At 51.5% G+C, this 24,953-nt stretch overlaps 1 protein-coding gene across 1 annotated transcript in view; it reads right to left on the reverse strand.

Annotated features, from left to right (window-relative positions):
* The window catches only part of LOC115400080 (breast carcinoma-amplified sequence 3-like), a 57,522-nt gene that overhangs the window by 12,227 nt on the left and 20,342 nt on the right, over positions 1-24,953 (reverse strand). Inside the window, exons 8-13 of the mRNA XM_030107731.1 lie at positions 12,273-12,380; positions 12,105-12,181; positions 9,989-10,065; positions 9,415-9,498; positions 5,156-5,326; positions 1,937-2,070 (exon numbers count right to left, since the gene is read on the reverse strand). Of these exons, the coding sequence (XP_029963591.1) occupies positions 1,937-2,070; positions 5,156-5,326; positions 9,415-9,498; positions 9,989-10,065; positions 12,105-12,181; positions 12,273-12,380 (651 nt within the window). The remainder of the gene's footprint in view (positions 1-1,936; positions 2,071-5,155; positions 5,327-9,414; positions 9,499-9,988; positions 10,066-12,104; positions 12,182-12,272; positions 12,381-24,953) is intronic.

Genomic DNA, 24,953 nt, shown 5'->3' on the forward strand with positions numbered 1-24,953 from the left:
ACACACACACACACACAGCAACCGTGTGGAACAGCATTCTGCTCAGCAGTTCTCCATCAGATGCTCCCTGGAGAGAGGCAGTAAGACACGCCCCTCCCTCTGTCAGAAGACACGTCTTCGCGGTGAGACGCTGCTGGCCTCCTCTCGGCTCTGTGTGGAGTGACGCTCCCAGAGAGCGGAGGGCCGGGGGAGCTCCTCGGGCTGGGGAGGGCCGCAGTGGGACGGCTTCAGAGCGGCCCGCAACGCTTCCTGCTGAAGCTGCTCTAGTCTACACTCAGGAGGCACGACCCCATCAGCCTGCGGGCCTGTTGGTCGTCACGGTGACCACATGCCACGGCTGTCATGTTGGCCTTACAGGGTTTTAGAAGAACGGTTAAAGGAGTCATATTATGCTATTTTTCAGTCACGTCATATCGGTCACAGACGCCCAAAAACATAGTATATAAGTTTGTTTGGCCCAAATTCGTCCTCTGTTCGGAGTTTGAGCGGTCTACAAAGTGGAGCCTTCTTCAGAACAGCCTGTTTGACAGCCTGCTTTCCGTGATGAAACTTGAACGCAATCTGGCCACGCCCACCTCATAAATTCACTGTCATTAAGAAAGCACCTTACAGGAAGTTACACCGGGAGTTTCAAAATAAAACACAATGCACGACCTCACGGACGTAAACTTTCTCCGATATGTTGTTATTCCGCCGCCTCGGGAGGAGAGAATCAGCTGAACAGGGTCCAGACAGCAGCGAACGCGGAAATTACTGTTTTATATAGAATGAACCAAACAAAATTGGATAAAGAAAAACTCTCGTTTGAGATCAAAACATAACCATCCTTGCTGGAAGTACTACAAATTACAGATCAATGTGGCTGGACGAGCAAGAGCGACCTCGGCAGAAGCGAAATGAGGTGTGTTTTTTTTAATTTTCTGTTTATATCATGTGTTGTTCGTGTGATATCGAGAGCAGAGAGGCTCTCAGAGGAGCAGCCCTCTCATCCGGACGGCGCTGCCGGTGTCGTGCCAAAAAGTGATTCCCTGCCATTAAGTGAAATTACTCTGTCGAGCAATCTAGCAATTTTGGTGCAAAAAAAAAAGAAAGAAAAGAAAACATGTCACCTCCGTGACATATCTTTATTAGCGTAACAACAAGCCACGTTAAAATCGTCAACTGGCTTACCGGTATTTAACAGCGACATAAGGCAACTGGACGTACAGGAGGCTATCAAACGCTAACACAAATAAACATCATTGGATGATCAGAAACAAACTTGTTTGAGCCGATTCAGACTGCTGCAGAGCCACAGAAGCTGCGCTTTTCAGCTGCCCGCAGACCGGAAATCACTTTATGGCAGGGAATCACTTTTTGGCACGACCACGGCCAAAGGCTGGATCCACTTCCGGGGGGGAGTGGTGTTCCTCTTCATGACGTCAGAAAGAGGAAGATTTCAGAACCGCGTGTTTGAGTGTATATTTTCTAAAAGTGGAGCGCACAATTGAGTGATGGTGACTGAATTTTTCACTTGTGGGGGCTCATACAGAGGCTCTGGGAGGCGATATGACTGTAAAGACTCCTTTTAAAGTGAATTTTGCATAATATGACTCCTTTAAAGAACCAGTTGATATCAAAGTGCATTTTGTTGATCTGAAGGCTTCGCATGAGGAGAGAGCCTGGAACAACTGTTTGGCATAAAGTCTGCAGAGGTCTGCTCAGAGGGCGGGAGGATGAGACGGAAGAAACCACAGCGGCCAGGAGGTCCGACTGGGCTCCAGCCTGATTCATGGGGTTTCATTTTGCAAAGTACTGAAGTGTCTTCAAGAAAGAAAAAAAAGGCCTCGACATCACCCGGCGACGAAGCACTTTTTATTTACTTCATCATCTTCACCATGTGGCTAATGCCTCACCGGGGTGTGTGTGTGTGTGTGTGTGTGTGTGTGTGTGTGTGTGTGTGTGTGTGTGTGTGTGTGTGTGTGTGTGTGTCTCACCGCTGGGGTTGAACTGCATGCAGGAGATGGGTTTGTCGTGAGCTGGGAAGTGAGCCACCAGTCCCTCTCCGTCCGAGTCGTCGCTCACCAGGACCTGCAGGGAGACAGAGAGTCCCGGTCACGTTCCAGCGGCGGGACTTTCCTCCCACACTCGGATACCAGCAGCTGGAAGTCGAACCGCCCTCTGGTGGAAGCGGAATAATGACTATATCACCCCAAACAGAGAGGAGCAGTCAGGGGTTTGAGCGGCAGAGTGATCGGAGTGTCACTGGAGGCCTGCAGAGCCCAGAATACACTCACACCGACGACGGCGATGTGGCTCTTCACATGTGGCTTTGACAATACCCCATGGCAGCGGGCTTTCCCGTAAACAGGCTAAAACTGGCCTCACATCTAGCACTGGCCTCCCGCGTCTGAAAGTTGCCTAAGAAAATGAAATTAGAAGTCGCTTTCTGCAGCTCCAGGCTGCTCCTAAATCTGCTGTCAGGACCGGGACCAATCGGGCAGAGGCTCCTCCGGGTCCAGGAGCTGGCACAAAACCCCTTCAGTCACCAAGACTGATTAAAAATAAGCCTCAACATGAGGCCACTTTGTGCAAGCGGTGTGTGTGAGAGACAAAGAGCATACACACTGCGTTAAATCTGGCCCCAGCGCCGCATTAACGATGCCGGCGAGGCTGGCCGGCCATTTCAAAAACACACGCTCGCCCAAACAAGAAACAGTCCCCAGAAAGTAAAAGGCTTCGAAAAAGGCAAGAAAAAAATAGGAGGGAGAGAAGAGAAAGAGGCCGGTGACATGAAGCAGATCACTTTTATTACGGTGCAGGCAGACAACGTTGTTGTGTGAGGGAATCCTGCTGGAGCGCTTTGAACACGTCCTCCAGAGAACCTGCACAGAGGGGTGTGTGTGTGTGTGTGTGTGTGAGAACCACACTCAAGAGAAACCTGTATGATTCCCACACACACCTCCATCACACTCCTCACTGCTCCCATTCCTCCAGAAACTTCATCTTTAATTCATTATCCCTCATCCTCCTCCTCCTCCTCCTCCTCCTCCTCCTCCTCCTCCTCCTCCTCCTTTTCCTCCTCCTCCTCCTCCTCCTCCTCCTCCTCCTCCTCCTCCTTTTCCTCCTCCTCCTCCTCCTCCTCCTCCTCCTCCTCCTCCTCAGTGTTTATGGCAGTACAGTTACAGTGTGTTGCTGGTGACACAGAGCAGACCAACTTCTCAAGGCATCAGGTCCAGTTCAGAAGACGACACAGTGGCTGCAGTGTGTGTGTGTGTGTGTGTGTGTGTGTGTGTGTGTGTGTGTGTGTGTGTGTGTGTGTACCAGCAGGCCTGGTTCAAAGTCAGACAGCTCCTGCAGTGTGATTAATCACGGTTTGGACTGGCTGAGGAGAATTAAGAGGATAAAAGCTCTCCGGGTTTCTCTGTGGTTAAAGGGAATCCTGCCAGAGGTCAGGGACACACTTCTGGGTGTAGGGCAGAAAACACACAGGTACATGGCTCTGGAGTGACTCACAGGAAGCAGGAGAGAGGATGCAGAATGATTAAATCCAAACATCAACGTGACATGAACACAACCGATTCCCGTAGATTTTTATGCCTAACAACGTCTGGATCGTATCGGTCTGGTAATAGCAATAACTGTAGCGGAGCCTGCTAACATGCTAACATGTTAGCTCTGTCTGCATCGGGAATCTGCTGCTACTGTGGCAACTCGGGACATGGTCTGCAGTCTGTCTCCTCATCGCTGCAGAAGTGGGGGTCCTCTCTGTAGCCTCTGGCTGAAGGCTCATAACCGCCACACTGGCACAACCCCTCCGTGGTGGCTTGGAGTTCATTCTGTCTGTCCACGCATTCTGGTCCCCAGAAGCAGAAAGAGCCCTCCTCGTCCCCATGAAGACTCCTGCTCGGCTCCCGGCGCTCATCAGGTCGTCGTTTTCCCCACAGCTGCACCCTGCTTTAGCCAGCCTCACCCTGCTGAGTCTCAGACCCTCCTGGTCCAGGATCCTCCTGGTCCAGGATCCTCCTGGTCCAGGATCCTCCTGGTCCAGGGTCCTCCTGGTCCAGGGTCCTCCTGGTCCAGGGTCCTCCTGGTCCAGGGTCCTCCTGGTCCTGGGTCCTCCTGGTCCAGGGTCCTCCTGGTCCAGGGTCCTCCTGGTCCAGGGTCCTCCTGGTCCTGGCCCGCCAGCCTCCTTCACACAACACCTTTTGTTTTCCAGAAATGTTTCGCGTTCCAGGAACCCCGGGCCCGTCAGCTCCGACTGCCACGGCCCAGCATGCATTGGGTGGAGGAACCGCTCCGTCACCCTGGCACGGCTGAGACGGACCTGGCAGGGACCAGCTCCTCTCTCGCCACAAAACCAACGCTTAAACCAACTCCTGCCACGCACTGCCGGGCATTCCTGCTGGGGCACAGTGGTGTAGTGGTTAGCTCGCTAAGCTCACAGGTAGAAGGTTTAGGGTTCAAACTCAGAGCTTCTCCAGTTTCCTCCCTCAGCCCATGAGCAAGGCTGAGGGTGTGTTTACACGATATTTCAAAGGAAAACACACTGGTTTTGTTCATTTTTCACCTTTCCATGGCAACGTTGTGAAAATAATGTTTGTTTACATGGAAACTGCAGAATATGGACAGAGACCAGGACCAGGACCAGGACCAGGACCAGGACCAGGACCAGGTCCAGGACCAGGACCAGGACCAGGACCAGGACCAGGACTTTCACTGTGTCTACAGGGTCAAGAGCCCGAGCCGTCATAAGTGAGTTTAAAGGTTTTTTTAAGAATGTACACGCATGTTTCTCTGCAATTGATGTTTGAAGCAATTCTTATCTTTCGTATTCATCCTTTCATCAGAGTAAACAGCTTTCAAAGTGTTGAAGTCAAGATGTGATTTTCTGTCATGTTTTAAATCTGTCGCTGCGCAGAGTGAATCTTGCATTGAAGTTTGATTTGAAGACATCTCACAAATTGAATCCAAATTGCAATATCTGCTAGAGAGCCACAGTCAGATCACTTCTTAGACCCGCTCAGCGCTGCTGAGAGGTCATGTGGTTAAAGAGCGTGAGCTTGACCCCTGCTCGCGGCCCCCCTCTGGTATCTGACATGGCGCGGTCTGGACATGCTGGCTGAGGTGTGCCTGATGATTCCTGCTGGATGGCGTGCCGGCGCCGCGGACCGACCTGTCCCTCTCCCACGCTGTGCGTGTCGATGACGGTCACCACGCCGGGGTTGTGGGGGCTGCGGCGGCTCGTGCTGTGCGGCGCGCCCTCCTCGTCCGGCGTGCCCGCCGGGATGGTGCCCGCCAGCTGGGTCACCACCTTCCCCACCATCGTCAGGCCGGTTTTCAGAGTCTGAAACCACAGAGACAAGATCAGAGCTGCAGACCTGCTGCCGGCTCGTGGCAGGAAACACACACCTGCTCTACACAAATCCACAAACACCAGCATGTGGAGAATGAAAATGAACAGCTGGTATTTAAAAGACAAGAGAAGAAACAGGATTTTGTAGGAGGAGGCAGAATATTAGCAAATGATTAGAATGACGCAGTGTGTGGGAGCCTTCAGCATCGAGCTCCTCATGACCACCAGGCGTCACATCTGGACACACCTCACACACCTCACACACCTCACACACCTGCGGGCAGAGCAGCCTGGGTTCACCGGCTCGCTGAAGGACATTCAGAGACAGTGAGGAGGATCTATCCCGACCAGCTGAGCGGCAGACGCCCCCAAGCGCACGCACTTATGCATTACTGTGTGTGTGTGTGTGTGTGTGTGTGTGTGTGTGTGTGGCTCCTCTGTGTCCGCTTAAGGCCCAGCCAGGGTGTCTGGCTCAAACACACCTCTGTGGCTCGATTGAGGGAAATGGATAGTGCTGCTTAAGTGGAGTCTATCTCACCTACTACACTGTCTTTAGCCTAATGGAGTCCAATGTGTGTGACTGTGTGTGTGTGTGCGTGTGTGTGTGTGTGTGTGTGTGTGTGTGTGTGTGTGTGTGTGTGTGTGTGTGTGTGTGTGTGTGTGTGTGTGTGTGTGTGTGTGTGTGTGTGTGAGAGCGCCAAAGGGGCCCCAGAGAGCGTAATCAGGCATTCAGACGAGGCGGCCCTGTCAATACAGTGTGGCGCCTGGCGTTTGTTGGGTCTGAGAATCACCCTGTCTGTCTTTGGCACAAACACAGAGTCGGCTCCTCCGTGCACTTGTGTGCACTTGTGTGTACTTGTGTGTTCTTGTGTGTGAGTGTAAAACGCAGAAGGAGACATCAATTATTAAGTGCGGCGTTTGGCTCCTAATTGATCAACACTAATGTGTTTTCTAATCACTGCAGTTGTGGACTTCTTAGTGGTAGTCCAAACAGGGGCTATTGATTGTTGCTGGGGGGGGGGGCTCATGTCTGATGGCTGACAGAAACACAAACACACACAGCTCTGCGCCATGTCGCCATCTAAACAAATTACAGCCCCATTTACGTCAAAGGTCGCCGTGGACGGAGCGGCCGGGTGACGGGCGGCAGGACGGACAGATCTATCAGAGAATAGAACATTTGGATGAGTGTGCAGCTGCTGCGTCTTGAATCCGTCTTTAAAGTGAGGCCCCCACCCTCCGTCCCCCCGTCCCTCCGTCCCCCCCGTCTCTGGACTGACAGCCAGCGTGTCGCCGCACAGGCCAGCAGGAGACACCGTGTCATCCATATTGAGATATATAGCTCTACAGGAGGAGAGGGCGTGCAGGCAGACTGCCTGTCTGCATATCAATACCCCCAGCCACGCCCCCCCCCCCCCCCCCCCCCCCCCCCCCCGCAGCCCCCCCTCTCCCCCCCGCAACCAGTCGCTTTAATGTGCACCATCAGCGGCCTGCAAGAACCAGGCCTCACAGCAGCTGCTGCTCTGAGTAAAGCCATTAGCCCTGCTTCTGGGAGCGGCGGAGAACCGGGGAGAACCGGGGAGAACCGGGGAGAACCGGGGGAGAACCGGGGGAGAACCGGGGAGAACCGGGGGGAGAACCGGGGGAGAACCGGGGAGAACCGGGGAGAACCGGGGGAGAACCGGGGGAGAACCGGGGCAGAACCTGGGGAGAACCGGGGGAGAACCGGGGGGAGAACCGGGGGAGAACCGGGGGGGAGAACCGGGGGAGAACCGGGGAGAACCGGGGAGAACCGGGGGAGAACCGGGGAGAACCGGGGGGAAACCGGGGGAGAACCGGGGGGAAGGGGGAGAACGGGGAGAACCGGGGCAGAGCCGGGGGGAGAACCGGGGGAGAACCGGGGGGAACCAGGGGGAGAACACGGGGGGAGAACGGGGGAGAACCGGGAGAGAACGGGGGAACGGGGAGAACCGGGGAGAACCAGGAGGAGAACCGGGGAGAACCGGGAGAGAACTGGGGAGAACCGGGAGAGAACCGGGGAGAACCGGGAGAGAACCGGGAGAGAACCGGGGAGAACCGGGGAGAACCGGGAGAGAACTGGGGAGAACCGGGAGAGAACCGGGGAGAGAACCGGGAGAGAACGGGGGAGAACGGGGGAGAACCGGGGGAGAACGGGGCAGAACCGGGGCAGAACCGGGGAGAACCGGGGCAGAACCGGGGAGAACCGGGGAGAACCGGGGAGAACCGGGGGAGAACCAGGGGGAGAACCAGGGGGAGAACCGGGGGAGAACCGGGGAGAACCAGGAGAGAACCGGGGAGAACCGGGAGAGAACTGGGGAGAACCGGAGAGAACCGGAGAGAACCGGGGAGAACCGGAGAGAACTGGGGAGAACCGGGAGAGAACTGGGGAGAACCGGGAGAGAACCGGGGAGAACCGGGAGAGAACCGGGAGAGAACCGGGAGAGAACCGGGGGAGAACCGGGGGAGAACCGGGGCAGAACCGGGGCAGAACCGGGGAGAACCGGGGCAGAACCGGGGAGAACCGGGGAGAACCGGGGAGAACCGGGAGAGAACCGGGAGAGAACGGGAGAGAACCGGGGGAGGAGAACGTGGGAGAACGGGGCAGAACGGGGGAGAACGGGGGAGAACAGGGGGGAGAACGGGGGAGAACGGGGGGAAAACGGGGGAGAACGGGAGAGAACCGGAGAGAACCGGGAGAGAACCGGGGAGAACCGGGGAGAACCGGGGAGAACCGGGGAGAGAACCGGGGAGAACCGGGGAGAACCGGGGGAGAACCGGGGGAGAACCGGGAGAGAAACCGGGGGAGAACGGGGGAGAACGGGGGGAGAACCGGGGGAGAACCGGGGGAAAACCGGGGAGAACCGGGAGAGAACCGGGAGAGAACCGGGGGAGAACCGGGGAGAACCGGGGAGAACGGGGAGAACCGGGGAACCGGGGAGAACGGGGAGAACCGGGGAGAACCGGGGAGAACCGGGGGAGAACCGGGGGAGAACCGGGGCAGAACCGGGGGAGAACGGGGGAGAACCGGGAGAGAACCGGGGAGAACCGGGGAGAACCGGGGAGAACCGGGAGAGAACCGGGGAGAACCGGGAGAGAACCGGAGAGAACCGGAGAGAACCGGAGAGAACCGGGGAGAACCGGAGAGAACCGGGAGAGAACCGGGGAGAACCGGGGAGAACCGGAGAGAACCGGGGAGAACCGGGGGGAGAAGGGGGAGAACCGGGAGAGAACCGGGAGAGAACCGGGGAGAACCGGGAGAGAACCGGGAGAGAACCGGGGAGAACCGGGGAGAACCGGGAGAGAACCGGGGGAGAACCGGGAGAGAACCGGGGGAGAACCGGGGGGAGAACCGGGCGAGAACCGGGGGAGAACCGGGGCAGAACCGGGGGAGAACCGGGGGAGAACCGGGGCAGAACCGGGGGAGAACCGGGGTAGAACTGTTGGAGAAGCGGGGGAGAACCGGGGTAGAACTGGGGGAGAAGCGGGGGAGAACCGGGGGACAACCGGCAGGTGAACCGGGGGCAGAACCGGGGGCAGAACCAGGGGAAGAACCGGGGCAGAACGGGGGTAGAACTGGGGGAGAAGCGGGGTGTCTTCAGGAGTGAATTCCACCTGGCCTCGGAGCCCCGCCCCCGTGCGGAGCAGGGAAGGTGAGAGCGATGAGCGGGGAACCAGCAGGTTGATGAAGTGTCTCATAAGCCGAGCTGCAGCCGGCCGGGCGGCTGGCCGGATCCGGTGTCAGCACATTTACAGATGCTGCAGCGGGGCTGGAAACGCTGCGCACGCACGCCATCAGCCGGGGGGCCAAACATCGGGCCCGTGGACCCTGCACTGCACGGAGGCCGGAGCCCAGAGGGCGGGGAGCGGCAGAGAGGAGTTCACCCCTCTGAACGCTCTGCGGCGCTCCGTCCAGCTGCTGAGTCGACGCCTTACTGTCTATCTCAGGACTTCAGTCATGTTTAGCATGCAGCACGAACAACATTCATACTGAGGAAAGGATAAAGAGCTGATGGAAGCCAGCGTGGTCCGTTAACACGGTGTCGTGAAGATGCGCTCACTTTGGCTGCGTTGATCACTGTAGCTGTGTACGACTGTGCGTTGTCTCCACAGGCTCCTCCACGGGACTGGTGGCACCGGATCAGCTGCAGGACACAGCGAACAGGGGGTCAGCGTGGAGGGAGGGGGGGGACAGTGCTGCCGCTCTGAAGCACAGGCTGCTCACTGGACTCCAGGACAATCTCACTTCAATCGCTGAAATAAATGATGCCTCCTGAAAATCCTTCTGGAGCTACACTGGCCCCATCTGTCAATTATTTCAATGGACCTGCAACAAAACCACATTAAATGTATTGCTGAATGCACAAAAGAACATTCTGTTATTTCTAAATATTTAAAAACCCCATTAAAGAGAGGAAAAAAAATACTCGTGTACATCTGTTGATTTTCAAAATGTTATCATCTCTGGAGGGCTCTTCTTGGAATGAGTCGTTTATCCAAACAGATTAAAGAGGCAGAAAATAGATCAAATGCATTTTTGGATGGTAAATATGTCGCTGTTCTGATAAGGGTGTGTGTGTGTGTGTGTGTGTGTGTGTGTGTGTGTGTGTGTGTGTGTGTGTGTGTGTGTGCTACCTTGTTCTCAGCGTAGGCTAGCCAGCGGCTTCCCAGCGCTATAGGGTTGAGGCTGGGGCCAGGGCAGGGGTAACAGCCTGGAAACACACACAGACGTCACACTACCAGATGAACACATGAGAGCAGAATGCAGACATGCATTCAGTCAATCACAATCTGCTTTTACTGATGGACACAATTGGCGGTACTTAAGTCTCTGACTAATTTCCTCTCCTGCACAATGTTACACCCATTAAATCTTCTATATATGAAGAACAAACCCTAAATTGTGACGCTATGAGTGAACACCAGCCACCAGCTAACATTAGGGTCATGACCATTGTTGGAATCAAAGCACACATGTAGGAAGTAAGAAGCACTCTGAATGAAGATGATTTTGCTGTGTAAATAAAGATGCAGGTACATCTATTGATGCAGCGGTTTGCTAAAACCTCCTCAATGATAAAGTGTTGCTTCTTGATTCAACAATCCACATGTCATCAGAATTTTTCATATAAGTTTTTTAACCACAGCGCTGTGCAGTTTATCAAGTAGCTCCCAACATGTTGATCCAGTAGCTACCGCTGCATTCACATGCAACAGATGGTGGTTCTGGTCCTGGACCATAACAGACACACCATCCCTCCAGGAGGTCCTGGACTGACTGCAGGGATTCAGGTTTGGTTGAAGCAATTTAGTGAAATCAGGTTTGTTACATGGACTGGGACTCCTTCAGGTTCAGGAAGTGGACACACACACAGTCAAAGGAAACTTCTTCTGTATTACATAATGGAGCCCTGATCCGTATCAATAAAACTGGTTTAAAGAAGCCAGGTCAAAGGTCATCTCGTGACAGAGAGGAGCAGTGGCGAGGCCGTCCTCCTTTGGAGTGTGAGGGTGAAGGATTTTTCCAGAACCTGCCGGCTGGTCAGAAACACTGGCTCCTGATCCACGTGCTGCTCAAACTGATCCGGGACGGCAGCGTGGCATCGGGGTCTAAAAGCCAACAGCGCTGACCGCTACCAGCATTTCACATTTATGATTCAGACAAAGAAAATGTGAAATCTAATCAGCTCAGCATTCTCAAATAGCTCATCTTCTAATGTGAGGCCAGGACTGAAGGAAAAGGCGAAGTTCATCTGAGTCCAGTACAGGACAGAGGCAGCCGTGGAAATGCAGCATCAACACAGCAGGCACGGCAACACACAGCGTTCCCTCCGAACTTTAGAGAAATGACAACAGAAAGACAATCAACATTTTCAAAATGTTCATTCTGAATGTTTCCCTGTCATTTTGTCTCCATATCTCATTCCGATGTAAGGTGCTACGAGGCGCTTCATCGAGGTTTTCAGAAGGCCAAAAAGACTCATGATGATGATGAGCTGGTGTGTTCAACAGCCCCAAAGAGAAGAGAGAGGAAATGTTGTGCTTCTCTGGAGTCCAGGCTCAAGGCGGGAACGTAAACACAACACGTCCACCGCCGTCCCCCCGGAGAGGAGGACGAGCCGGGCTCGTCCCCAGCAGACCGGAGCAGATCACAGGAGCCTCTGTTTACTGCTTCCATGGCTCAAACAGACCCAACCGGGCCCCGCGCTCGCAAACGATTAATAACTATTGAGCCTGTTTGGCTTCCTGCTGCCCAGACGCTGATAGGGAAGGCGGGCAGACAACGAGGAGACACATTACAGCCAGTCAGTAAGGTCAGTTTACTCCAGTCATTGACTTAAGTGGACAGCAATGGCGGGGTAATACAGTCTGGCAGGTACAGGCTGGAGGGAGAACCGCCGAGCTCCAAACACTATCAGAGGGCCTCAGGAAGCACAAGGACCACAGCAGCTGCAGCATAGTGGACTACAGCAGGTCCTGGAGGCTGGAACCCACACCCAGAGCCAGAGCCAGACCCAGACCCGTAGAGGTTTGATTAGCGCACAGACAGAATCAGTGACCACAGTTTTGTTTTATTCAATTGAGAGAGAAAATAGAAATAAACTAGTAAAGGATGGGATTTCATTTATTTTAAATTGTATTACTCTTTTTGCCTTTAACATGCTTTGCCCTCCAATTTTGGTTTTTGTGTACAAACGAGCTGGAGTGTATGTGAGACGGTTTGTTTACGGTTGATAACAGAATGTCTTACTTGTTACGAAGAACTTCTTGGTGAAGGTGCAGCTGTCGAACGCAGCGATCTTCTCCTGCAGACTCACAACCAGAATACTGAAAGGAGAACACAGCGGTGTAACCAGGACGGGGAGAAACACAGAACACCACAGGGCCTGGGCTTCCTGTCCCACTCAGCAGGACGTACTGCTTGTTGCAGTGCAGGTCGTAGATGGGCGTCTTGAACTGAATGGACTTCACCATCTCTCCAGTCCGCAGGGAATACAGGTCGGCACAGCAGTAAGGAGGGCTGGTTCTGGAAAACAGGAAGACAAAGACAAAACCTTCAAGCAGATGTCTGCAGCTCTGCACCACGAGACTCTACAGCTCCTCTCGAGACTACAGCTCTGTAGTGACTCTACATCTCCTCTAAGTGACTCTACATCCCCTCTAGTGACTCTACATCCCCTCTAGTGACTCTACAGCTCCTCTAGTGACTCTACATCCCCTCTAGTGACTCTACAGCTCCTCTAGTGACTCTACAGCTCTGTAGTGACTCTACAGCTCTGTAGTGACTCTACATCCCCTCTAGTGACTCTACATCCCCTCTAGTGACTCTACATCCCCTCTAGTGACTCTACAGCTCCTCTAGTGACTCTACAGCTCTGTAGTGACTCTACAGCTCCGTAGTGACTCTACATCCCCTCTAGTGACTCTACATCTCCTCTAGTGACTCTACATCCCCTCTAGTGACTCTACAGTTCCTCTAGTGACTCTACAGCTCTGTAGTGACTCTACATCTCCTCTAGTGACTCTACATCCCCTCTAATGGCTCCACAGCTCCACAGCTTACGGCCCTGCAGTATTGCTTGTGCTCCCCGTCAGCTGGGTGAGAGCTCAGTGTGTCGTAGATCTATCTGTGAGTCAACAATCGCTCCTGTCTCCGTGTGGAAACTCCGCTGGACGACCAGCATCCAGTCCTCCTCACAAGTCTCAGAAGCCACGCTGGCCTTGTATGTCTGAGTGAATCTGGTATTCGGCAGTGTTTGGACTGGGATTAGGATTGAGTTCTGGGTGACTCTGCTGTTTGAAAGCAGTAAAGAGGGAAGTTGTTTCTTTTGGACCTGCGTTCCTGTTTACATTGTCTTAGTATCATTTACGTTCTTTGGTTTGATTCTTTTTCTAAGGATCTAGGATTAAATGAAAACAGATCTCTGTGATTGCCTCTTCTTGTCCATTTTGATGTGGATGGGTTTAATCAGGACTGTAAATAAACCGCTGCATTAAAAAACAGAACTTTGCTCACTTGTGGGTTTTTCAGACCAGGGAAGGTTCCTTACTATTACTTATTAGTAAGTTCTGTTTCCAACCAGACAGGATTGCAGTTCATCACTGTTTGCTGGACCAGTGATATATCCAGGTCCTGAACTGGATGGCCTCCTTTCAGAAGCACGAGCAGCAATCATCACATGAATAAAGAGAAGCGTATCGCCGTGGAGCCGTGGGAGGAATAGGAAGCCTTTGTTGCAGTTTGGTAGAGTATTGGTTTCCCCTGAGCCCCACTGGATCGGCCTTTCAGGGGCTCCACCAGCTGAAGGGGGTAAAAATGAAGGGCGAAAGGGGAAATGCTTTGTCATGAAACACATTTACTCCAAGTCCTTCCATCAACGCAACAAAGGAGAGGGCTGCACGAGGGAGCTTATCCACCAGCAGGCTGCTGGCAGAGGAAAACTCCGACATAAATCTTAATCAAGGAGGTCTCCGGCACCGCCGCCCCCCGTCCCCTGTGCTCCGGCTCCAGGAAAACCTCCACCGCTCCTCCAGCAAGGCCCGTGGTGCCGCGCTGGCTGAGGACGCCGGGGTGAAACCCAGTGTTCGCTTGGTTTGTTTGAGCCACACGACTACGAGCTTTCAACAGGCCACGGGGTCTGCAGTGCATGCTGGGAGCAGCTCTGCACTGAATCTCAAAACCACTATTACTGTAGAAACTGCCTCCAAACACAGACTGCGATTCTCTTATAGATCTAGGGTAAAAAAAAAAAAAAAAAAAAAAAAAAATATATATATATATATATATATATATATATATATATATATATATATATAAATAAATAAGTAGAAAGCTGTTTTCTTAAGGAGCCTCGATTGTTTTGGATTGTGAAGGTCGAGTTAGGAAAGAAGGCTGACAGACGGGAATCCCCTCCATGCCAGCCGGAGCCGGAGCTAGAAACCTCCAGAAAGTGAGTTTAACAGTGGGCAGCTACTGCCAAGTCACTGAGGGAAGCCTGGACAGTATTCAGATCGAGAGCTCATAACGGGAAGACCCAGATGACCTCAGCCATGCTGGATATTCCAGCACCGACCCTGCTCCACCGATCAGCTGCTGTCGAGCCGTCTGCCCGCCCGTCGTTACCCGCAGCTCCTCTTCCTCCTCGCCTGCTGCTCATTCAGCCTCAGCTCCGACGCTCGGACACTCGGCATGGCCGAGAACAAGAGAAGACCCGACAACATCATGAAGAGGACAGCGTCCTCCGATCACCTGACCCTTCAGAGAAACAGTACTGAAGGAATCACAACATTCTCGCCAAGACTAACTTCAGACGCTGTTAGCTCGGACCTGGACTTGTTACTTTATATAGAAGACGCTGATGATAAGAAGGCTGCTGCACTGTGATTCCAGGCAGGTCTAAAGCAGACAAAGGCCTTTTCAAGCATTTCATCTGCTGCTTGGAAGACTTTACACACTCCATCGTCTGCGTCACTTTTCCATTAGGACACTGACCGCAAGACAGAAAACACATTTTCAGGAATCAGCTCCATCCAGGGGAGATCTCTTCAGCCTCCCTCACTCTGAGTGAAGAAGTGCAGTGAGCCTCTCAGCGATAAGGACATGGGTGCAGCTCTCTTGATGGTGTGTCAGTCTGCTCCAGGTGTAGACTCCCTTTTTCAGGCAGTCCTTAGGGAGTTTTTTCCGGTGTGAAGTTGGCCACAGATCCCAGGGGTAATCCCATCCTGGAAACAAGCCCGGCCCAGCACGGATCTTTCTGACCGTCTTTAATGCTGGTGAACGTCTGTAGATGGTGATCCTGATGCTCGTATTGAAGTGTTAGTATTTTCACGTGTGTTAGTATTTTCACGTGTGTTAGTATTTTCACGTGTGTTAGTTTCCCAAAGCATTGTTTGACTACTCCAGGCTGCGGCTGGTTTCCTCGCTGACCAGGAACCTGAGGAGATGCTGCACTCCAGCAAGTAAAATGTGGAACTGATTTCAGTTGATTCACAAACAATTACAAAAGAAAAACAAAAAGCTCATCCTGTCAAAGTGTTTGGACCAAATGGTTCTGCTCCAACACTTCCCCCTCTCATTTTTTTAATCTAAAGCGCGGTGTGTTGTTCAGTGAGGTAACTCCATATCCAATCAGCTGATGAAGATACGTTGACAAAAATAAGAGTTCCGCATTCTGTTTCTATAGAGTATGTCTACCTTGGGTGAAACTACAGTTCCCTCGTTACTGCTGACTAACTGTGACGATCACACTGGCAGCCATTATTTCACGTTGGCGTACTTCCTGCCAGCAGCAGCAGGTTTTCACCAGCGATCCTCTGAAGCAGCGTCTCACCGCAAAAAACAGTGACGACAGAGAATAAAGTTTTGAAAGGAACGTCACGTTTTTTCCATCCTGATGGCTAATGTCAACATTTCAAAGGTCCCGAGAGCAAGGAGGGCTACCATTACCCATCAGGAGTACAGCATTAAGATTAATACTTAAATTTAACCCAATGATAATTTACTTTCAGGCGGCTGCATCATCGATTTCAGCATTATCAGAGTCCAATCAATCCAATTCAAGGCTCCATCCCGAAAAATGGGCCTCCGGAATTGATTCAAAGGGACAACGATAACACGCTGTTATAGAATAAAAATGGCACAAGGTTCAATTGTTTTGTTTTTGCAGTATTTTAACAAATGACCCAGTTCTAATGGAGGCAGTGTGGGGTCAGACGTAATGAGATTTCCTGATGCCGAGGACGTTCGGGCGTAGGTTGAAAGCAAGGCTAAATCACAATTATCATTATGGATCATGGCGGGATGTCAGTCCTTGCACATGTTAAGGTGACGCCGAGCACCATGGGCCAGATCAGTAACAGGCCTATTATGATGGCCTATTAGATCAATGTGTCAATTACTATTACTCAAACTGGCCCCTGGGTCTGCAGGGCTGCAGAACAGAGGACCGGCTCAATCACCTCCTCTGACAGGACAAGCAGACAAGCCCATACACACACATACACACACACTCAGATAGCGTTCACAGGGTCTCCATGCAGTCAATGACCTGCAGCAGTCTGCTGCTCTTTGAGTACCATGACAGAAACCTGGATGTCTTCACACAGCCGGCTCACAGTGCTTTACGTTGACATCATGACTAAAGCCACGCTGGCCCGTCCAGCTGTATTTTAATGGAGGAGTATGGAGGTCTGACCACTGATCAGGTCGTTTTAGTTCAGTTTCTGTTTCTGTGAGTCCTGATATCTTCTTCCCTCCTATTGGCCGGCTTCCCGTTAGAATCAGGTACTTGTTATTTAACACCAGCCCCGCTATCTTATAAAGACCCTGACTCCAGTTGATGAGGAATCTGCTCAGTGTTGGTTGAGAATACTTCCTTCTCTCTGAAATACAACGACATGCCTGCGAGCTTCGCAGCACGGCTGACCCCCTAGCTACAAGGTCTCCATGGCGAGACACTACCGAGTGTCCTCACAAAGCCACGGACGGCAGAAATCAACCTGTGGACGCAGTCTTAGCCCAGCCTTCAGCAGACAGGAAACTCATCCAGGGTGAAAACTATCAGACTCAGCCTGGAATCGATGACTGGTGTCATTTCAAATAGCAGAGCGGTGCAGTGAGGGGAGGGGGCGCTGTGGACCAGCCTCCCAGTAAACCGGGGCTGTTTGGGTCACTGTGCTGCTTGGCGGCTCTGTCACTGCTGGACCTTCTCCAAACAAAACACTGCTTAGTGACGATTACAGTGGTGTGGGTCTTAATTTTAGATGCACAACTGTTTACCGCGGTCATTAAAGCGCTTTATGGGTGGCACGTGTCTCATTATTGTGTCATTATCATCACTCCAGCCTGCTCACTTCCTCCTTGATGAAACATGTTGACATCTGTTCTTTTCATTTTCACATCAATGCTGAACTTATTCCATGAGCACTCTGGCTGGAGGACATGCACACATCTTTTTTTATGAACAGAACTAAAAACCAGGGGATGAAAACCACAAGATTTCATGTGGCTGTGGAAAGCAGAGATCGAAGCCTGAGCGGGGAATTAAAAAGCAGGCAAATAAATTCATTTACAAGGATGGGACGTCACCACATTTCCTACTGGTGCTAGGTTTTACAAGATCCCCAAATACAGAGGACAATTACATGCTGTGCTAACGCTACACAAATACAACCCGGGTTTGGGAAGTGGCGGCCAGCCCCGCTGGAAGCGAGAGAGAGCTGCGATGGTTGGACTGGTGAACTGCAGGCGTTTCCACAGGGATTCAACTGATACCGCTTTTTGAAACGGGAAACCAGAAATTTTACATGAGCTCCGCCAAAAGCTGTGATGGCTTAAGCCAACATCCATCACATTGAGCAGGAGTTCAACCTTAGCAGGAAAGCAAACACACAGGAAAGGTTTGAGACAATGTGACACGAAAAGAAACGCAACATGTAATCGTTCCCTGAATGACACACGAGTTCCGGAACAAGCTGCTATTCAAAGATCTGAACAGTGGAAGAAGTTTAGTGACTTCCTCTGGTACCATGAGCCGCATCTCCACATGCAGCGGCTCCACTTCAACAGCTGGGAACTGAAGCCTCGGCTCCACTGCTTCAAACCCACAACGGGAAACTGGTCTCAGGTCAGCTACACCACCGATGCAGCCACACCGGAGCATGCTGGAGGCCGACGGAGAGCTGACGGAGAGCTGATGGAGAACTGACGGAGAACTGACGGAGAACTGATGGAGAACTGACGGAGAGCTGACGGAGAGCTGACGGAGAACTGATGGAGAACTGACGGAGAGCTGACGGAGAGCTGACGGAGAGCTGACGGAGAGCTGACGGAGAGCTGACGGAGAACCGACGGAGATCTGACGGAGAACTGATGGAGAACTGACGGAGAGCTGACGGAGAGCTGACGGAGAGCTGACGGAGAGCTGACGGAGAACTGACGGAGGCACTGATCTGTTCATCAAACTTCATCTGAAAGCTGTTTTTCTCTCTAACTGTCCTCTTTCATGGAAACCTGGAGCGTCTGGCCGATTCCGTCCCCTGGTGTTTTAGCATTTCAGTACAGCACAGTTAAAGGTCAAAGGTCAGCACCACAACACAAAGAAAGCTGTGAAATCCAACTTTTGAAACTGCAGGAGTGAGAAATGATGCAACAAAGAGCAGTGGAACAAAAAGAGTGGGGATGAAAGTGTGCAGGCCATCACTCCAACGTGTAGCCTGCTCCTCTGACAGCAGCAAAGTGGATATTAATATTCATTACCTAAACCAAAGCTCGCATTAGAGCCAATTTTAGCGTTTTTCGCAGAGACTGCCAGTTTTCTGTCAGAACTAAGTGGAAGCACTTGACACAAGAAACATCTGGTCATGAGCAGCTCAGGATTGTAGCAGCGTGACCTCTGCAGGGGGCGCTGCGTCTGTTAGTGAGCCTCAGTGAGTCACAACTTCACATCTCCGAGTCTCAGCAGAGACCTCAAGGTTTCACGTATCACAGGCGAGCTGCTGGAGCACAGCTGTAATCTCTTCCTGTTGCAGTGAGCTCCTCCAGCGAACACTCCACAGGAAGGTCCGGAACACGGCTCTGATCCAGGAGTACCGCAGGGACAGGAGCGTTTGCCGATTTGTTGATTACCATGAGGTCTGGGGATGGGACTGTCGCTGCTTCTGCTGGGTTTTCTTCATTTATCTATTCATTTCTACTAGGGATGTGCGATACCACTTTTTTTCAGACCGATACCAAGTACGAGTACTTCATCTTCAGTACTCACCGATACCGATACTCGCATACCGATACTTTATATACGTAAAATTTAAAATAATGCAATGACAGATTATTTTTGAAAATGAATTTTATGTTTAAGTCCAAAATAATAGTCTGAAAAACAAACAACTCTGAGTTTACACTTATTTAAATGAAATTAAGTGCAAGATAAAACAATTTCTCTGAATGTTAAGTTTTTTTTTAAATGAACTGAATTACAAGACGTAAACAAGCAACTCTAAGTTATACACTTTTTAAAATGAACTTATTTTAACGGTTTGTAAATGAAATTAAGTGCAAGATAAAACTGTTTTCTCTGAGTTTTACACTTTACATAAAATAAGGTTTTTAAATGTACTAATTTTAATGATTTTTTTTATGAACTAAAGTCAAAGATAGAACTAGAACAACCCCTGAGTTTAAAGAGTAGCTGGTGTTCTCTGTGCTGCTCTCGGATCTCTGCTCTTCAGTTTCTCGGTCTTCTGCAGGGTTTGCCGTGGAGTTGCTGCAGGAGTTTTCTTTTTTTCCAGCACAACAGCGTCAGACTCGTCCACAAGCTTCGCCCTGAGGTGTTTAAACAAATTACTAGTGGTAAATGAACAACATCGCGCACCTCCTTTAGCAATTTTGGCATTGCAGAGTTTGCTTTCTGCAAAGCTCGGCTCGTTTTCACTTATATAAAATAATTTCCACACCGGCGAAGTTTCGGTGAGACGAGCAGCCGTTCTGGATTCATCCTGTTGTCTCTGCTCTGGATGAGACTCATGGAGAATCAACCCGCTGCAGTGTAGCCCTGCGCCTGTCAGCTCCAGAGAGGAGCTTCTTCCTCTTTCATGTTTGTCGGCAGCTTGCATCCCATTTGATTGCACTACCGCCAACTGGTGGTGAGGAGGGCTTACTACGTGTGGGGTTTTCTTGCCGTGAGTATCGGCGGCTGGTATCGGTAGCCTTCACGAGTACCCGATACTTTGAAATAAGGCCAGTATCGGCCCGATACCGATACCTGGTATCGGTACTCGCACATCCCTAATTTCTACATTACAAGAGAGCCAGAAGCCCAATAATAGTTCTAGGACAGGAGTTTGTCCACTTTACCACCCATTCAATGACTTGAATTTTATTAATTTTCAATATAAAGAAAAGAGATAACAATTACAATTCAGTTGTACATCATATTGTAGCAAAGTGTTTCAACACCACCGCGAACAAAAACTGTAGAAAAACATAAACAAAAAAAGAACAAAAAAAAAAACCGGAGGGATTCCTGTCAATACGAGCTGTGACAGCAGATCTTAAAACAAGACTCACTGAAGACTCTAAACTGATGAATTTACTGTAGCTGTAGAAAACCCACGTTCACTAGAACCACTACAAGTTTCAGTCGCTTTTCAACATCTGTTGGTCATAAGTTAACACGGGCACCAGTTCATTTGAAGCATCGGCAGGCGGAGCAGAGCCCCGGTGCTCTACACCGGGATGTAGCGCTGGGTGGGGCGGGGCTCCGGCTGGGGGAGGAGCTCTCTGAGCAGCGTCTCATGGAGACGATGGAACATTATCTCAGGCTCACCCCCGGGTCCCGCAGCAGCGTCTACCTGCGGTGCGCCGCTGCGCGTTCACGTCCGTTGTTGTGTGTGCGCCTTCTCCTGCGCTCTGCTCCGTCACAGCAGAGCGCAAAAAACATTGTGAAGCGCATGCGCGAGATGTTAGCCAGAACAACAACAACTCATTCATTCGTCGTTTCTTTGCCAAACAGTTTCTCAACTTCCACAATGAGTCTCTCTTCATCCGTGGCGATAGTTTAGCTGCGCATCCGGAAGTGAACACAGACCCGACCCACTCCGTCTGTGCTGCGCGTTTATCTTCATTACCCTTTCACAATAAAATAAGCACACAAACAAACTGTATTCAGGGGATAAACATCACAACTACATGGAAAACAAACCATATGATATTTTTTAACTCCACAAATGTATTCAAATATCAAAATATGCACACCTTCAGTTTTTTGGATATTTATAACGAGCTTTATTCATGACAAAATGCAAAATATAAAACAATATTGTTACAAATAGATGTATAAATACATGACTAACCAAAACTTGTGACCTGGCACAATTTCAGTACTGAAGATCATACAAAGACACTTCAGTGAACATCTCTGACAATAACCAAAAATGTAAACGTTTCAAATTATTTATTTTTGAAAACACATTAGTTGTTTCAGTTCTCTTTCCTGTTTGGAGCTATCCGAACAGCGGGGCTTGACGCGCTCGCGTGAGGCCGCGGCCAAAAATAGGTGGGATGCGTATTTCTATCCTGGACGCGGCTGAGCGCGCCGCTCGCGTCGGTGACGCACGCGAGCGAATGCTGGATGTGGAACTGCTTCCGACCAATATAATGGCAATGTATTTGCTGCGGCCAGTGCGACGCAGCGCGACGCGGCCAAACGCTTCCAAAGCGCGTGCTGTGGGATCCGGGGCTCAGGCTCAGGCTCAGGCTGCTTTCACAGCTACTAGTCCGCTAGAGTGGTTCGGTTCGGACATAAATTATTCATAAACGTCGCAGCTGTCAAATAGTTCGGTTCATTCACAACACTTGTTTTTGCAGATGAACTATCCACTATGACCCTCCTGCCCCTTGGTGGCGCTGTTCACACAATAGTGTGTTTTGGGTGACGGAAGTGAACCCTGATTGGCCAGCATGTGTGACGTGATGCGCCGCGCGGCTTGCTACGGAAGCCTCCGCCGACCAAAAAGCCTTCTCCACACCAGAGCGGACAGGACCGAGGCCGATCAGCGTTCACACCAGCAGCGGACCGCACCGAGACCGAGACCGCACCGAGACCGCCTCCTCCAGGAGGTCTCGGTACGGTTCTTTGTCCCGGACCAAAAATAACTGGTCCGCTTTCACACCAGCGCATACGAACCGAACCTGCAGGAGTTGGGGACTCTAGTCCGCTTCCAGCGGACCACATGCTGAAGGTGTGAAAGCAGGCTCAGGCTCAGGCTCAGGCTCAGGCTCAGGCTCAGGCTCAGGCTCAGGCTCAGGCTCAGGCTCAGGCTCAGGCTCAGGCTCAGGCTCAGGCTCAGGCTCAGACTCAGACTCAGACTCAGACTCAGACTCAGACTCAGACTCAGACTCAGACTCAGGCTCAGGCTCAGGCTCAGGCTCAGGCTCAGGCTCAGGCTCAGGCTCAGGCTCAGGCTCAGGCTCAGGCTCAGGCTCAGGCTCAGGCAGTATGTGAGCAGAAGTATGGCGGCAGTGGACTTTAAACTAGAGTAAAATAAAATATTAATTGCTTTGACCGCAGGGGCCTGGTGCAGGCAGAGAGCTGGAGAGAAGGTTTGAAAAGTCATTCCTAATCACTCAGCCTGTCGGCTGTGTTTATGTGCTCCACTTCCACTTCTACCCAGTTTAATCCCACTTCCTACTGGAAGGGAAAACTGGCGAGGCAGAACACGCTTTAGACAGACATAAAACAGGCACGCAAGTCAAAATAAACGCTGCCGAGTCAGTGTGTGTGTGTGTGTGTGTGTGTGTGTGTGTGTGTGTGTGTGTGTGTGTGTGTGTGTGTGCGCGCAGTGGGAGGAGGGCTGAAACAGGGAAGTGGGAGGCCAGATTACAGCCAGTCTCATTTCCACGCAGGGCCGTGACATGATGTCCGGACCGCCGGGCCGTGAGAGGAGAACGCCGCCTCTCTGGCCACAAACTGAAGAGCAGCTGCAGCCGTGAGGACGAACAGAGGAGGAGTGTGTGTGGACTGAGCTTCACGGCACCAGGACACCCCCCACCGTGTGTGTGAGTGTGTGTGTGTGTGTGTGTGTGTGTGTGTGTGTGTGTGTGTGTGTGTGGTCACAATGTGACAGTGAAGAACACCATAACCTCATGGTGGATAAAAGGCATCACTTCTCCAAATCCCCTTAATCTGGTGGCTCGTTTTATACAAATGCTTGATGATTTCCATTTAATACACTTTGAAGAAGGCAAATACGTCCGGTGTGCGGAGCAGAAGCTGTCATGTTAATGCACTGGGACACACAGCTTAGGGCCGCGGCAGGCTTTGTTACAGTGGGATTGCTCGCCTCCAGCCACAGCATTAATCAGCTGTTTGATTCCCTCTGGGACAGGCTGAGCCAGGGACACTCACCTGTGGGGACGCAGGACAGCACGCCTCTCGTCCTCTGTGTGTGTGTGTGTGTGTGTGTGTGTGATGTGGCTGACGCTAGCTGTCGGGGGACAGCCGGTGTGTTGCTCTGCGCTCCAGTGCTGGAAGCTGTCTGTCTGCACAGCTTTATGTCCAGCGGTTCAATAAAGAAACCAATACTGAACATCCAAGTTCAAGTTTGCAGATTTAAGAACTTCTTTAATGTTCCAGTGAAACTTTTAAAGAACGGAAGCATATGTGTGTTATTAGAACTGATTATTGTGATTAAAAGTAGCTATTAGTTTAATGGCGTATCTGAGTTCTGTGGAGACAGGGACACGTCCAGCTGGAGGAGAGCTGATCTGAAGCTGCAGCTCCAGTGGAAACAACACGTCTGTGAACCCCCGCCTGCTCCCACAACCACAACACAAGCCCCACAACTGGCCGTGCAGTCCAGAGCGTCTGAGCTCCGAGCGCCGGGCACCACTCACGGTTACATAAGCTCCATCTTCCTCCTCAGAGGCCGGCCGATGGAACAAAGAGCAAAAATAGAGGCGGGAGAGCTAAAACAGCTACTGGGGGCTGGAAGAGCCGTTTCCAGGTTCACAGTCACAGTTTGACCACGGCGAGCAGTGAGGGGGGGCTGCAGATGGAAACGACCCCAACAGAACAACGCAGACGTCTCATCACCGAACAGGCAGGACAATTCTCTCCGGGGGGGGAGGGGGGGAAAGCTGCCGAACCTGTGACGGTAAGCAACAAGAATGAAAATAATCAAACAGCAAGAGGAGGAAGGAAACAAATCCTTTCCAGAAACGTGAGCCGACACACCGAGGCCCGCACTGGCACCGGCATTCTTCGCTAATTTCTAAAGCTCACTGGCAGCGGCGCAGACAGCGCAGGGGACGCACATGTAGCTTTACTGTCAAGAGAATCATTGGATCCATACATTGTTTGGACTTAACGCATAATCCTTTCCATTGATAAAATTATGTTGAGTGTGCCTGGCTGGAAATCCACAAGTATAGGGCTTCAGCACACATGCTTTTTCCCTTCTCTGGTTTTCCTTTAATTTGCAAATCTTGTAATCTAAGCCTAGAGCTGACTGAACCGACTTCTAAACCAGCACGGCTGTAGCGGCCAAGGCTCCAATCTGTTTTCCATTTAAGTGTCAGGACGGCATCCTTTCTGGTGGTTAACAAAAGCTGTTATTTCAAAATGATTATATGCTAAAAATTGTGTGAGGACCTTAGTAAGTTTATGAACAGGCCCAGTGGAAAGTACTGCGCCGCACCCGGAAGCCTTTTTCCCTCTTTCGTTGACCAGAGTGTTATTTAGCGAGCGCTCCAGTGAGGGGGAAGGCCAGGCAGAGCCATCAGCCCGAGGTCAGGCCTGCTGCTTTTCAGCACGCAGCATGTTTTCAGCATTAGTGTCGAGCGACGCCTGGCTGAGCCGCCAAACCGTGGAAGCTCTGCCTGGACTCGGTGTCACCGAGGACGAGGCTCCGGCAGAAGCTACACGACGCGGGCTCAGTTCCAGGAAAGCATCAGGGTGGCGGTCTGAGACCCACCACATGAAAACCATCCTGAGCTGCCATACTGCAGCCGGCCTCTAGTCGGAGCTAAAGAGCCACAGTCTGGTACTGCAGTAAACACATGTTGCTAAATGCTAATCTACAGAGCCCTGCAGTAACAAAGCTA

The sequence above is a fragment of the Salarias fasciatus genome, chromosome 14 (genome assembly GCF_902148845.1).
Source record: "Salarias fasciatus chromosome 14, fSalaFa1.1, whole genome shotgun sequence".
In the NCBI taxonomy this organism is placed as follows: Eukaryota; Metazoa; Chordata; class Actinopteri; order Blenniiformes; family Blenniidae; genus Salarias; species Salarias fasciatus.